We start from the raw sequence: 16,729 nt of genomic DNA, 5'->3' as shown, positions 1-16,729 counted from the left end.
CACACGCACACACACACACTCTCACACGCACACACACACACACACACTCTCACACGCACACACACACACTCGCACACACACACACACACTCTCACACGCACACACACACTCTCACACGCACACACACACTCTCACACACACTCTCACACGCACACACACTCTCACACGCACACACACTCTATTAGAGGGTGCCTATATTCCCCCAACAGTACTCCATTCCAGCAGCAGGAAGAAAAGCCAGTCCAGCGTTTGCCTCACCTGTACTTAATGAGCAGTGGGCTGGAGAGTGGAAAGGCCAGCAGCAGTAAGGGATACTGCAAGCCCTTGTTTCTATGAGTTTGAGAGGACTTATCTAAAAAAAGGACAAACTACATTTAAAAGGTCTGTCCATCCATTTGGTTTGCTTTCCATTGGAACAAGTGACATTATCGCTTTTAAGTTGTGCCTTTTCTTTGAAAACGCTTAGTCGAGCAAGGACTTTTTTTAGCGTACACTTATTTTTGCCTGTTGTGCCAGGCCTTTTAATAAAAAGGCAAAGGATTTTATTTTTGAACAATATTGCATCATTGTGTGGTGTTATATATATATATATATATCAGACTAAACCGTTGGCTAGGAGCTCAAATGAGCTTCCGTTCTCACAAAATTTAAATTGGAGATCATTTTTACTGCAGATAAAATGTCTGTATTCTGCTTTTGTTGCTAATACTATATAACCAAATGGTCAGATTAAATGATTTACTCTGATATATGGCTTGCATAATTTGCTGGCAGATGCAAATCTAGACTTTACCACTAATTTGGAGATTCTTTGGTCTCAGACAGTGATGTTCAGCCGTGGTCAATTTAGGGACAGCTGTTCAGGTTCTCTTCTACACGGTTTGCACAATTAGTAGGCAAGGTGTATTTTTGAGGATACAGTGCTCTCGGTCAATCCAAAATGTTAAAAACCTCACCTCAATAAGAAAGAAAGTGAGGTTTTGGCTTTCGTAGGAGAATATCGATGTGCGCACAATTATTGGGCAACTATTAGTGTGCAGGATTAGTATGCAACTAAATGGAAAACGAGAATTTCCCCATTAAAATGAGAATAATAAACAACTCAAAATTTACAAATGAAAATTTCTGGCATTTTCAAAAACAGTCAATGACCAATATAGCCCCCCTTTTTCAATAAGTTATCAGCCTTCCATCCATGGAGTCTGTCAGTTCATCTGTTGACAATCAACTTTTTGTGCAGCAGCAACCACAGCCTCCCAGACACTGTTCAGAGAGGTGTACTGTTTTCCTTCACTGTAAATCTCCTGTTTAAGAAGGACCACAAGTTCTCAATAGGGTTTAGGTCAGTTGAGGAAGGGGGCCATGTCATTATTCTTTCATCTTTAAGGCCTTTACTGGCTAGCCACACAGTGGAGTACTTCGATGCATGCGATGGAGCATTGTCCTGCATAAATATCATGGTGGTCCTGAGAGATGGAGACTTTTTCCTGTACCACTGCTTGACGAAAGTGTCTGCTAAAAACTGGCAGTAGGTTTGGGAGTTGATTTTGAGTCCATCAACCCGAAAAGGTCCAACTAGGTCATCTTTAATAATACCAGCCCATACCAGTACCTCACCTCCACCTTGCTGGTGTCTGAGTCGAAGTGGAGCTCTGTGCCCGTCACTGATCCAGCCATCCATCTGGTCTGTCAAGAGTCACGCCCATCTCATCAGTCCATAAAACCTTTAAAAAATCTGTTCAGACATTTTTTGGCATAGTCTTGATGTTTCAACTTGTGTGTCTTGTTCAGTGGTGGTCGGGTTTACTAGCTACATGTCTAGTTCCAGACATGAAAAAAAAAATACCATCTCCTTAAAACAATAGCGTATAGAAAGTTTGAGGAGAAGGGGAAAAAAAAGGATGATATAATTTGTGCTTATTTTAACACCTTCATGCTTATTACAAACAACATAATGTAATCAACATAAACATTTGTAATACAAAATACTAGAGGTGCACCGACATGAAATTTTAAAACCGAAAAAAAGTAACCGACTTATTTAAATAAGTTCCTTTGAGAACTAGGCCCCAAGTTTAGAGAAAAATGCCTTCCAACCCAGTCTCATCTTGGCAAATTAAATCTTTAGTACTGGCTGCCCAGGCCTAATTAATTTACATTAACGACCCAGCGACATTCACTTTTCCAGCAAACCCCTCAAACTTTTTTTCATACCCGACACAAAATTTCCTATAGACTCTTACTATCAAGAGCAGTGATGTCACCCTCTCCAAGTGATCGTGTCTGGGCCTAGGGTTTGTCTGTTGGAGTGCAGTCATTGGAGTAGGTACAATCCTCCTTTTAACTATTGCCCCCTATGTGTGTGAATCTATTTATAGATCTGCAGTACCTTGCAAAGGTTTTAGGCAGGTGCTCAAAAATGTAAAAGAATGCTTTCAAAAATGTTTATCAATTTACAAAATTCAAAGTGAGTGAACAGAAAAAAATCTAAATCAAATAAATATTTGTTGTAACTACCCTTTGGCTTTAAACCATTATCAGTTTTGACACTTGCACAAAGTCAGGGATTTTGTAGGATAAGAGTCATGTTTATGATTAACCAACTATACCAAGCTGGTGCTAATCAATTTAATAGGTAGGTTGAAACGGTCATTAACAAACAGCTGTGTAGGAGGCTTAAAACTAAGAGCGGAACAGCCAAACTGCTACTAAGGTGAGTTAGTGGAAAACTGTTTCATGTCACAGGCCGTATAACAACAAGACACAAGGTAGTTATACTGCATCAGCAAGGTCTTTCCCAGGCAAAGATTCCAAAGCCATCGGCACCGAACTGGCGGAAACGAGTGGGACCCAGGTACACCCATCTACTGTCTGGAGAAGTCTGGCCAGAAGTGGTCTTTATGGAAGAATTGCTGCCAAAAAGCCATACCTCTGATGTGGAAACAAGGCCAAGCGACTAAACTATGCATGAAAGCACAGGAACTGGGGAGCAGAAAAATGACAGCAGGTGCTCTGGACTGATGAGTTAAAATTTGAAGTAGTTGTGTGTAGCAGGAGGCAGTTTGTGAGCTAGAGAGAGGTAAAATTAGTGTCTGCAGGTAACAGTTAAACATGGTGGAGGTTCCTTGCAAGTCTTGGGCTGCATTTCTGCAAATGGATTTGGAGATTTGGTGAGGGTCGGTGGTGTCCTCAATGCTGAGCAAAACAAGCAGATACTTATCCATCATGACATACAATCAGGGAGGCGTGTGATTCACCCCAATTTTATTCTTCAGCAGGACAATGACCCCAGACATTCAGCCAATGTCATTAAGAACTATCTTCAGCATAAAGAACACGGAGTCCTGGAAGTGATAGTTTGGATTCCACAGCGCCCTAGTCTTGACATAGTGTGTCTGGGATTACCTGAGGAGACGGAAGGATTTGAGGTGGCCTACATCCACAGAAAAGATGTTTGGAAAAACTGAGTGCAAGTGTACCTAGAAGAATTGATGCTGTTTGGAAGGCAAAGGGTGGTCACACCAAATAATAGTTTGATTTGATTTCTCCATTTTTTTTATCTTAATTTACTTTACATTTTGTTAATTAAAAAAAAGAATAAACACACTTTTATTTGTGAAAGTGTTCAGAGGTTTTTTTTCTTTTCTTTTTCTCTGTAGAACAAAATAAACAAAAGTCCACTTTTGCAGGGGTTGTCGGAACAGAAAACCTTTTGCCTTCTGGTTTGCTGATCTGTATAGTCAACATAAACTCTCAGGATGTTCCTAAAGTAGGGTATACAGAGGTAGAATTTTGCATGAACATTTCAAAAAATAGTCGGAATGTTTGATACTGGCATCAGAAACTTGTCGTTCGAAATTGCATTTAACCTCTTAAGAAATTATAATATAATAAATAATTATAAAAAATGATAATGTAATTTAAAAAAATGGTCCTGTAAATGGGAATTCTGGGGGCGCAGCCTGATCCGTACCACAGTCAATAGAGTACCAAGTTCGCACATCACCGAGCGATCACTGTGTATTCTGGGTACATTGCAACTTTTCACTTTTGAATTTCCCACCTGCAGAGACGCTCGAAAATGAAACTACAGTAATACCTTGGTTTACGAGCATAATTCGTTCCGGAAGCATGCTTGTAATCCAAAGGGCTTGTAAATCAAAGCGAATTTCCCCATAGGAAATAGTGGAAATTCAGATGATTCGTTCCGCAACCTAAAAATATTCATATAAAATTATTACAATACAGTACTGTAATATAATACTGTACAAAATATAACGAAAAATAAACCAAGTACCGGTACCTTCGTGGCTGGTGTGAGGGGGACAAGAGAGGAGGATTTTTGGGTAGGACGACTTTCACTATCACTAACGGAATCACTGTTATCTCTTGACTCAATGGAATCTTTTTCATTTCGTGAAACCTTAACAAGGAATCTATCCAATGTGACATTGCATTGTCCTTAAACAGACTCATCGCTCGCACTGCTACAGCCTTATTCGGGTGGTGCTTTTCTACAAAATTTTGCTCTTATTGCAAGACATTGCTTGTATATCAAGGCAACATTTTTCAGAAATGTTTGCTTGTCTTGCAAAACACTCTCAAACCAAGTTACTTGTAAACCAAGGTATTACTGTAAAAGTCAAATGCCGGCTTTTAGTTTCATTTTTGGTCCGCGTACAGCAGAGGACGCCGCGGGCTCGCAGGGACAAGGTGAGTGTCACTTTTCTCTGCAGCCCCGAGTCTGGCTCGGGGTTTACCGCTCCTAGCATTGAAAATTAACCCCGAGCCAGACTCGGGATTACCTCCAGGGAGGTTAATGAGCCCAGCCCATTCAGTAGTCGCCGAGGAATTCATTGCCATTTACTTTTCATTAAGGTCCTGAGCCTGATGATGACCTCCTACGAGGTGATTCTCTATGCTTTGTTTCACTTCAGGTTGTTATAGCTCAACATCCTAGCAGAGTGAAACGGGTTCGATTCCCCAGGTCGCCCCATCTGCTTGTTTTTAGCAAGACTGTTTCAAGCCCTTTCCCACAGGTAATGGACACTGTACATGGGCCTCCAAGTGTACAGGTTTAACAACAAACCAGGCGGCTTTGTTGCCAGAACCAGGGATTACTGAGCCGTCATGGTGGACACCTCGGTGACTCAGTGGGATCAGTTACACCTGATCTGCATCTTCCCTCCTCTGGAACATCTGCCTCAACTTTTTTGCAGGATAGAGATTGAGATCATTATAGTGATTCTTATTGCTCCCAACTGTCCCAGGAGGCCTTTGAACACAAATGTAAGTCAAACTTCAGGCAGACTCTCCATGGGGACTTGTGAATTGTAGGCTGGCTGCTGTTGCTGCCCCTAGTCTGAGTTGTGGTGTACAGAGATTGCCAGACGCTAAGAAAGTCAAATTCAGCTACTTATACTGCTTGCATTAATAATTACATTTAAGGATGTTTTAATGAATACTGAACTTTTATTTGTATTTTATATCTTTGTGTTTTACAGATTTATAGTCAGGGATAGTGTTCACTGCTTAAACCACATTGATTCCCAACAGCAGACTTCTCTAAAGATAGCCCAGCGATAGGTAACAGGTTTATATGGGGCAGTGCACAAAAGCGTACAGTGAATGAGTTCTATTAAGGAACAATTGATGAAGCAAGGGGTAATGATCACTAGTTTAAAACTAGGTACAAATATACTGTAGATCTGCAAAGATGCAAAAACATATATACTTCAGGTATTTGTGGATTTTCAATGTAAAGATGTTAGGAACCTCCTGCATGTGATTGTATGTTGCTGTTATATCTTCTAAGTGTTTTGATCAGTTTCTTGTTTGTGCCCTTATAGGTGTATCAAGGGGAGTTGGCTTTATTCGGTTTGACAAAAGAATTGAGGCCGAGGAAGCTATTAAAGGCCTAAATGGACAGAAGCCTCCAGGAGCTACTGAACCTATAACAGTCAAGTTTGCCAACAATCCAAGCCAAAAAGTGAACCACACCATTCTGTCACAATTATACCAGTCTCCAAATCGAAGATACCCAGGACCACTTGCTCAGCAAGCTCAGCGATTTAGGTAAAAGAATATGTCAAGGTTTTCAGCTCAGTTTATACAGTTGAAACATTGCTTTAACTGAATAGTTGCCACTATATGGTTAAACAGTTTTGCCTATCGAAATACTTCCATATATGCTTTAAAGGGCTGGCTTTATTTCTCTGCAACATGGCATAAAAAATACAAAAAACACTATGTATATCAAAAATATTTACAACTTCTAAGTAAAACTACAAATGAGGGAGCCTTGAAGATCAGCTTAAATGGGCTATACATAAAATAACCAGCTTGTCACCTTTCTATTTAAATATTTAAGTAAAAAAGCAAAACATTGTTTTTGCTTTTGTTTTATTTTGTAGTCTGGTCTCGGGTGGCAAGCTCTGAGCCCTTCCCTTTTTTGGCATAAGTATAGGCCTCCGAGGATAAGCCCCTGCCAGCAGAAACCAGATGTGCTTCCTGCATTGACAAATTGTTTTTTTTTCCGGGCCAAGCTTTTCTGCCAGATCTGTATATCTCAAATGAGGGGCATGCACGAGATTGAGTCCATGGTCCTATCGCTCTCACACAGACAGGATCTGGCTCCCCAGGGACTGGGGATGGATCCTAGCAGTATTTTATTTAGGACAGCCTGGCTGTTACACTTTTTCTTTAGACTTTCGCTGCACTCTCCGCTCTAATGTACACCTTGTACTGGAAAGTATTCCTAGCAGCGCCAGTTTCATAGAAATCCTGAGACTGCAGGGCCACACTCTGGTGGAGGTAATGAGGTGTGTTTTGTGGTGCTCAGCCATGTTCTTATGCCTGCAGACAACGTACTGGTAAAACACTGCATGTATACAGTACCCCAAGACATGTTTTCAGTGGGGCTAAGACACGGAATGGTTTATTTTTATTCCTATTCCCCTTTTTTCACTTGAATATGTTGAGGTATTGGGGTGGCGACTGGATCACCCTGTTTTACCTGTAGAGGCAGACAAATGTGCAATTTACAGGCTTTGCAGATAGGCTATTTCACCTGGGGGCGCGTGCTGCACAGGTAAATTACCTTGCTGTCAGCACTGGGGGAAACCTCCAGTCAATCTGGAGCTCTTACTGCCAAGTGGGCTGCACGGTTATATTTTTGCCCTTATGTTGCAAGAGCCTTGCTTTCCCATAAGGGTTAATCCTGATAAGGCTCTATGTATTCGGTATAGGATGAGATTTTCTAATTTTTTGTTTTCACCTGGGTGGGACTACTCCACAGGTGAATGACCTTGCTGTCTGCACTGGTGAAAATCTCCAGACAAGCTGGGGCGATTCCTGACATTTGGGTTGTGCTGTTATATTTTTCCTTTATATAACAAAAGCATTGATTTCCCACTAGAGTTAAACCAGATAAGGCTCTATGTATTTGGCATACACCGAATAGTAGTCAAATAATTGGATATACCATAGCCTCTGTTGTGATGAGGACCAACGCATAGAGATCCTTGCACAACATCAATACTATAGCTGTAGCCTGCGCTACCTTTGCAGAAGTAAGGCCCCGTTCACATTGAGTGATTTTTATTGCGCGGTAATTCCCGCAATATCGCGGCTATTTACCGCGCGATATCGCGCTCCAATGCTTGGCTATGGGGCAAAGGGTCCTGCTGTTGCGGGTCGTGTGTCGCTAAAGCAGGACCCTTTCTGGAGCGGATTTTGCCGCGATTCAATGCTTTTTGATGCAAGCATTTGCGCGATATCGCACAAAATGCAAATCGCACGACAAACGCGCGAATCGCGCAGTGTGAATGGGGCCTAATAGGGATTTTTTTCTGCAGTTCCTTGGCTTCACCAAATTTTCTCACTACTACTGAGTTTTGTCCAGTGAAATTCAATTCATCTGGGTGGATCTGCTACACAGGTGATTGGCCATTCTGGTGGACACCTCCAGACAATCTTGGGGTTCCTGCTACTTGGGCAGCACTGTGTGTGTGTGTAAGGGCTTGGGACTCATCTTGGGCAGAGGAGCTATGTTTTTTTTCGCCAGATAAAATCTGTAAGGAAGTCACTGAGCTGAGTTACAATCTTTGGTGTAGCACTGCAGAGTTACAATCCATCTGTTGTGATAGTGCTCTTGCCAGTGTGTGTCGTCGTCACCCCCACTCCCCCCCCGAAAAAAAAGTATGCTAATTTCTAGTTTATCCTCTCAGATGCTGCCCTGAAAGATGACTGGGGAAATTGTCAGGTGGTACACTGCTCTGTGAACGGAAGAGCAACTGCAGTGAATCTAGTTTTACTTGTTTGACACATGTAGCAGAATCCTGCTTTTGACACATCCATGAATACCAATGCAGGGTTGTAGCAGTGAGATCACCAATGTACGTAAAAAAAAAAAGAACCTAGTTAGGTACCTGGTAACTTTTTTTCCAGGAATCTTCCAGGGCAGCATGGATTCCCGCCCTGCTTATTGAGGGAAGTGGTTCAACATGAATTTCATTGTTACTGTCTGGTGGTCCTTTCTGTCCTTCAGTTCTATTGTAATACTGAGGTGATTAGGAGGGACCACCCTTTTTATTCTAATTGTAGATGATGTGTTTCAGGTGGGTGGATCCCTTCCCCTCATTTTTATTACTCTGGGACCTTGAGAGGTGTGTTTGCTGCTCGGCATGCTCCTTTAAGCCTGCCACCATGTTGCTGGCCTTAACTTCCTTAAGCCGTGTTGATGAGGTTGGAATCGTGCATGTGTGCGCACAGAGTCCCATCATTCTTTCTTCCTCTGCCTAAACATGTGGAGTCACTGTTCCTCCAGTATCCTTGCTTTCATACTCCAAAGGGAGATAGTGTGACCGTAGGAAACTAGGGTGACTTAACTCCACCAGCAGCGATAACTGGACCTGGGGCTTGGTCACCAGGTCCAAACGCTCTTGAAGTCTGCTGGAGCAGTTTGGCTGCACAAATTTGAAAGGTAGAGCTTGGCACTTATGGAGTTTGCTTCCTTTGTGTTTTTCTGCAGAACCTTGTCAGGTGCCCAGTTCTTAGACTGTCTAAGATCCCTCTGCAGAAGTTATTTGAAGCCAAGTCTCTATCCTCTGTGGGTGAGTAGCCTGCCTAGACTGGTTTACAGCACACAGCCATTTTGCCAAAGCAAAAGAAGGTACTCTTCCTTTTTATAGAGGTGGTCCATATTAAACTGAAGATCAAAGATTTACCTGGTCCTATTCTAAGAACAGTCTCAGGACTTGGTTTGTATGACGCATAGCATTCAGCAAGGTGATGCAACCTCTGCTGGTCTCGCCACAAATCTGGTATCTTCGATGGTTGGTCAAACACATTGGCGCTCATACCCATTTTTTGGAATGTGCTGAGGTTTTTGTGACAAGGAATGAGACTGGGATGTCTCGTATAACCTCTCCTCTATTTAGATATTGCCTGTCCTTTGTGGAAAATTGCTACAGGGCTGGGCATAAACATAAGGAATTTCATAGGGTGTGTGTGAGTGCCCATCTTCCTCAAATCTCCATAGGTAAGGATATATTCATATGTCTATGCCCTCATCTTCCTGAAGTCTCTTTTGATCATGCAGCCCCAGTTCTGGCTCATGGCTACTCTAGACCTCGGCCGCCTCTTGAGTTCCTTTTAACCCCTTCATGACTGAGCTTGTTTTTGGTTTCTGTTCGTAAATGACTGACACACTTTTGACATTTTTGCTGTGTGATTCTTCCACGTCAGTAATATACTTTCTTACAAAGTGCACCCACACATATTATATATTGTTTTTTAGAGGACAGATAGGGCTATATATTTATATCACATATGTGTGTCTAACGCCTCACTTAGGACAAATACAAATTAAAAAAAGAGGAAAAAACGTAAAAAAAAACTTTTTTTCCCAGTTTTGATTTGTAGTATTTTTTTTTAACAAAACCAGCACAGCTAAAAAAAAATGCAATACATACATTCATTTATTTGTCCCTTATTTTTAATTTTTTTACACTTTTCACTATTTTTTTTAATTTATTTACACTTTTCACTTTTTTATACTGACAAATTTTATTTATTTAATTATATCAGGCAGTCATTGTGAATTAATCTCACTATTACTGCTTGATAAATTAATACATTTTTTTTATCAGGCTGCTTCAAACTTCAGAACAGCCGATAATAAGTTAGTGACACTGATCCTGCAGCAGTTCAGGATTCAGCTGTCAGTGAATGTTTCAGAAAACTTAAACATTCTACTTTCAAGAATAGATACATTATGTGTCTAATACATAACATTTTGTATCTATTCTTGAAAGTCAAAAGATTAAAAAAAAAAAAAGCCAGTATAGCTTGAGAGAGATATCTCTCGATCTATACGAGCTGTCAGAATGCCGGCAAAAGCCGACATGTGTCTCTGCTTTGCTGTGACTCTCAGACACCCGATATTAAGGTATTGGGTGTCTGAAAAAGGTTAACCCTTTCAGTAATGGATCTCTAGATAGTTAGACATCTATTACTGAAAGGTAACCGCTGATTCTCAGCGGTTAGCAGCCTTCTAGTGCAGCAAATAACTCGTCACGTACAGTGTACGTGACGAGTCATTTGGTCCCTTTGTGGCTGGACGTACAGTGTACGTCTCCCGTCACAAAGGGGTTAAAAGCCAGAAGGAAACCAAGAGATCCAAACCCACTGCCAATCTTTAGCTACATGAATATTTGCCCCAGCTATTTAATAAAAGTTGGTGATATGTTTGTTGGAAAGCTGTTCAGAATTTGGAGCAGAATTTCATCTCCACCCTTCTCTATCCTGTCTTGTATTCCCACATTTGGTGGGCCTACATCATACCATTTAGGTTCTGTTTCCCAGGGATGATGCATAGTAGCTGTTGCATCTCGGAAAGGTTTCCAGGGTTCTACTCCAATCTGTTCAGTTCTACAACCGAACAGAAGGCTTTCAACTCTTTTACCTTAAAGCTCGTAATGCTTTAGTCTGACCTTTAAAAATTCAAGATGGAATCGGTTCAGACCGATCTTTCCCTGCTTCATCAGGGAGACTTTGCATCTATTGAAATTATGGATTGCCTACCTGTATATTTCCATTTCTCCCGGTCATCTGTGATTTCTTCGTTTCACAGTGAGGGAAAGCCATTACAGTTTTCAGCCTTCGTGTTCATTAAGGTGCTCGGCTCAGGTACTGGGCCCTTTTTGGTTTCTTTTTTGTATTCTTTGCCTATATGACTGACTCTGTTCAAGAGGTAATTGTGCTGGTTCTGGAAACCAATTTGTCGATCACTCTGCGAACTTGGTTGAATCCTGAAACTACAAAAGCCTTCGCTGACAATGTATTGCTTGATATAACTGCTACTTCTGTTATACCTCACCCATGCCAGGGTCTTCCTGTCTCTAGAAACGTTGTCCAAACTTTACACTCTGAATCAGCAACTTCGATCCCAGTCTCTATCCTTACTAAGGATTGCATGAGAGTTCTGGGGATGATAATGGTCCCATTTGCCCAGTTCCAATCTAAGCTTACAATAGAATAACCCCTCTTTTGTAGACTGCTTCTGGACTTCCTATTTCTTAATGGAAATAGACACTACAATTTTTTTTTGTACTTGTAACTTTCTCTAGGTCAATTAATAAACACGTCTCCCTCTCCTCTTGTTGGCTCTCACTATTGTCCTTTGCTTTGTTTGCTGCAACTGAGCAGGAATGGTGTGGGAGGTGGTATAGCCCTTGGGGCTGATCTAGCCAGAACTAGCTATTGATTTGTATCTCAACACCAGTGGTGACCGTTTTATAACAGCTGAATATACATCATATATTAGTTTTCTTTTTTCTTTTGTATGTCTTCAAGTTTGACTAAAATAAGTTTGAATAAAGATGTAAATGCTCCTTAGAAGTTTGGTAAGTTTACAATCAAACAATGTTGTCTTTTTGATAGTCAAATGCATTTTTTGTTCCCTTGTGGTGTAAAAAAAAAAAATATTTTAATGCTGTGGTTTGACAGGAGCAGGCTAGACTACAGTATGCCTAATATAAATGTTATAAATATACATAGTATATACTATAATATACATAGTGTAGTTGCTGTATTATTCACAGGCTTGTTTTGTATGCATTTCAAAGCCTGATGGGAGAATTCCCAAAGGCAAAAAGACTTGTTTCTGTCAGTACTACACTTATTTTAATGTGTGCACCAAATTCACACAAGACTTATGACATTTGTCTAAAAATTACTGACTGCTGCACCAATTACTGACCCTTTTTAGTGGCATGTTATCGTTGGTCCAAATACAGAAACAAATTGAAACGCTTTTCATAGTAAGAAAGTGGAGAGAAGACCAGCTTGAGGCACTTCTTAGTGTTGATGCAGACAAATTCACATATACATTCATGACCTCTATGGGAATCTGTAACAGGCAGACATTTGTCTAGCATGCACTGCCCTGTTGCCAAATTCCAACCAACAGTCTTTGTGAATTCCCCAGTGTATGTTTGTGTACCCATCTTTTTTTTCCCCTTGATTGTACAAAATTGTTGGGTATATAGTGGTATCAGGTGACTGGACACTGGCCATATCTGTTAGAGCTTATATAACCCCTCCCACCACAGTAGATCCTACCCAGACCATACCCAGACCCCGCATACCCAGACCCCGCAAGGACAATATTAAATGCAAGGTCGGCCTGTAGTGTTGCTTTGGGCACTGGATCCTGGATTAATGTCCACCTTGGCAAATTGTGCAGCGTTTTTTGTTAGCTGTATGATGCTATACAGGTCCAGGGCATTGGCTTATCCACAATGGTGTGACCCCCATCCTTGAAGACCCCTTAGGGGGTGTGCTTGTCTGAAGCGAGTAAAGCCAAGCAATATCTCCTTGTTGGATGAAGAAAACTGAGGTGGTGTCCTAGCCCTGATTCCTCCTCCCCTCCAGAGAGGTGATGTGTTTTTGACCAGTCCCTGCTGTTGTCCCCAGCGGCCCCGGGCTCCCCTCCCCACATGGAGGGACCCCGAACCACTGCTGGGCCTGTCCCTTGCTCCCATCACCTTAAGGGGCCCCTCACATGGCGGAATTAAGACATAAGGGAGGGACCAGTACAATGACTAGTGGTGGGTGGACTCGCAATCAGATGACGACATTACCTGTTCTGTTTCCTGAGCACAATGAGGGTGATTAGTTGAGGGAAGCCCTGCTTACGACTCTGACGATACCCAAACAGAGCCCGCACAGCCCAACATAGAACCTACACAGTTACCTTAGAGCTTGCACAGCTCAACATAGAACTTGCACAGCCTCCTGAGACCCCGCACAGCCTCCTGACCTGAGATCCTCCACTGGAGACATCAGGCCGGCCCCCCGGAGCAGCTCAGAGTATGTACCTTCTTATTATTCTGCATTGATTTATAATGCATTGCTTGGATTTGTAGTCCTCTGTAGCCAGTTGCCATTCGGCAGTGCCGTATAATGTTTAACTGGGATTTGTAGTCCCCTCTAGCTGATGGTAGTATTCTTCAATGCTGTATAATTTATCACTGAGATTTGTAGTCCTCTATAGCTGGTGGTATTCTGCATCACTGTATAATGCATTGCTGTGTTTTGTAGTCCCTCTACAGCTTGGAGTCAATGACAGAACTACAAGGGGTGCAGTGTTTGCAGCTGGGACCAGGTCCTGGCACTTCGCCACTGTCCTAAAATCATTAGTCTGCATTAAAAAAAACTTGTAGAAGATGATCACTAGCACTCGAGTGCTGGTGATCTTCTTCATCTTCTACTAGTTTGATACGCACATCGCCATCCGTGAGTATTACTACGAGCACCCCGGTTGTACAGGGCCAATTGCTGCAAGGAGTGCAGGAGACACATCCTTATACTAAATGTATTTAAAAACTGTCACCCGACCCTAAAAAAGTATTAGTAATTGGCATCGGCAAGTATTTGAGGAAAAGTATCAGTACTCATACTGGTACGCAATAAAAATGGTATTGGTGCATCCCTACTTCCCACCTGAGGTGGTTTCATAATTTCACCTGAATTGATATATTGTGCTGTCCTTTTTTTCGGATTCAAAGGATCCTAAGGAAAAGTCGCTACACTCTTTGGATGCAAGGGTGTTACGGGTTTCTCAACGCCTATCTTTCAGACATTCAGATTGGCAGTTTATCCTTTCCACAGGCTCTTGCAGAGGTCTTCCTGCTTACCATTCCACTGTAGCGTGTTGGATTAAATGTAAGCTGGCCATACACCTATAGATTTTCTATAGATTTTTTTTTTCTATCAGCCTATGGTCAGATGGAAAAAGTGCAACAGATTCCTCCATCCACACACTAAACTGTGTGGATGGAGGAATCTCCCACTGGGCCAAGCTTCAGTATCTTGCTAGTTGGCCCCGCTGGCTATCAAAATACCAGAAAAATCTAATTGGATGCAGGCATTGTTCAGGTATTTTAAGAGCCAGTGTGGCCAACTAGCAAAATACTGGAGATGGCCCAGTGGGAGATTCCTCCACCCACACAGTTTAGTGTAGATGGAGGAATCTGTTGCACTTTTTCCATCTGACCATAGTCTAATAGAAAAAATAAATATTTATGGTGTATGGCCATGGTCTTTCATTCATACTTTCACTAGGTTTTATAAGGTGGATGTGCAGGCACTTTATTCTACAGGCTTACTCTAGTAAAGGAATCTTCTTGCCCTTTTCAGTCGGCATATTCTGCAAGGACTATCAGTGCTTCCTGGGCTCTTTGTCACCAGGCATCTGCTTTGTAGACTTGTAAGGCGGCTACCTGGTCATTCACTCATACTTTCACTAGGTTTTTTAAGGTGGATGTGCAGGCATCCGCAATCGCTAATTTTGGCCGTATGGTCTTACAGACGGCCGATTTAAACTCTGTGGTCTGGTTATGGTCCGTTTCCACCCCTCTATTGGTTTTGAACGCCCCAGCCACCTACATTCATCCTGTGCTGTACAATCAAGGACATAGGATTTTTGCCTGTAAAATCCTTTTCTTGAAGTACAGGACACAAGACCCTCCCCGCTATAGTCTATATTGCTTGCAAATAACTGAGCATCTGCCGTGTTGGAAGGGGTTATATAGGCTCCAACAGCTCTGGCCTGTGTCCAGTCACCTGACAATAACGCTATATACCCAACCATCTTGATTCACCCTTCGTCCTGTACTGTCCAAGAAAAGGATTTTACAAGCAAGTCAAAAATCCTATAGTTAGGCTCTTTGTGCAGAGAAGAGGAAAATCACCAGCGCTCAGGAAATATCATTTTTAGATCTTGCTGATCATTTATTGATGTCACATGTATCAGAAAAGCCAATGTTTCAGGGCCATACAGGGTCACTTCATCAGGGCAACAGTGACATAGGGTATATGTGTATTACATGGTTACACCTAAGACTCATCACAAGATCTTAAGACACCTCCCCATGACGTCATAATGACATTAAAGCCTGCCATAATTCAAAATGGCGCATTAGAAAGTGGAAACAGTTTGATCAATGCATCAAAGTGTAAGAAAACGTAAACTGTCTTTTAGAAAATAAGCATGTAAATTAGTCAGTATATCAAGTTTCATACCTTGTAAAAGAAACAGATTGTCTAAACAAAAGCATTCAGAAGATGCCCACAAACTGACAGGCAGGTGAAGAAAACACAGAGCCGCCGTGAAGACAGAGGGAGAGTCATCTCCTCTCCATGGCAACTGGTAGTGTGGTCAGAGCAGCGTTGCAAGTCTACGTCCCTGCCCGGTGGATCAGACTGCGCATGTGCTGGGTCCCGAACTCAGAATGCCATCCCCAGTTGCCAGGTAATAAGCGGCTCACAGAATGTCAGTCTGACAATTCTGTATTACAAAGCAGAAAATAAAAATGATGTGGAGAGCCAGGGAGGATAGAGAACAAATTAGGAAACAAAAACTGAAACGGAAAAGGAAGGATAACATAAAAACTATGAAAGTATAGTGGATAAATCAAAAGGAGAAAATAAAGCAACACCATTACTACACTGAAAGATAAACCTTCATGCATGCGGACATCAAAAATAAATCACGATATCAAAAATGCCCATGTTAAACGACACTATACACCTATCAAAAAGGAAAATGAATAAAGCAAAAAATAGTAATGGTGCATGTATAGACAATGTAACAAATGTGTCTAATGAATATATTTTAAAAATACAAATTTTGAATATAAAAAATACAATGTTACATGAGTGCATTGTGCCTACATGGTATGTATCATGCCCAACAAGGTGTGCTTGTCTGTCAAGAAACATTATAGTGAAAGCATGGTGTTCAGCCCTTTTGGCTTTACCGTGTCAAGAGTATAGATCTAGTAGACCTCCTGACGTAATAAGATTGTACTTCAATAGCCACCAATTTAAGTAGTACACAAAAAGTCAAGCAATGGAATGTTTAGGATAATCTGCTTGTCTGTTTCACTGAAAGTGCATATCAATCCAATATCCGGATATTTATATATTGCCACCACCATCAACATTCACAAGCCAAACGTATACTTAGGCTATGTGTGTCGCTAATCCAAGGGAGTGGAACTCCAAATACAGATTCAGTCCACAATACATCCACATAAATAGTCCTTATAAGGGTTTTTATATTGATGCAGAGGCAAGCTGCAAACACATATACATATAAATATGCACAGCCTAGATTTAGCCATAAAGTGTGTGTATGTATGTGTATATATATATATATATA

General features: G+C 41.5%; 1 protein-coding gene across 1 annotated transcript in view; it reads left to right on the top strand.

Moving 5' to 3' along the window:
• Positions 1-16,729, top strand: part of ELAVL2 (ELAV like RNA binding protein 2) — an 80,190-nt gene that overhangs the window by 44,713 nt on the left and 18,748 nt on the right. The window contains exon 4 of the mRNA XM_018568346.1: positions 5,850-6,075. Coding sequence (XP_018423848.1) covers positions 5,850-6,075 — 226 coding nt within the window. The remainder of the gene's footprint in view (positions 1-5,849; positions 6,076-16,729) is intronic.

The sequence above is a fragment of the Nanorana parkeri genome, unplaced genomic scaffold (assembly GCF_000935625.1).
Source record: "Nanorana parkeri isolate BGI_ZX_2015 unplaced genomic scaffold, ASM93562v1 scaffold1175, whole genome shotgun sequence".
NCBI lineage: Eukaryota > Metazoa > Chordata > Amphibia > Anura > Dicroglossidae > Nanorana > Nanorana parkeri.
This window is presented reverse-complemented; position numbering and strand designations above follow the sequence as displayed.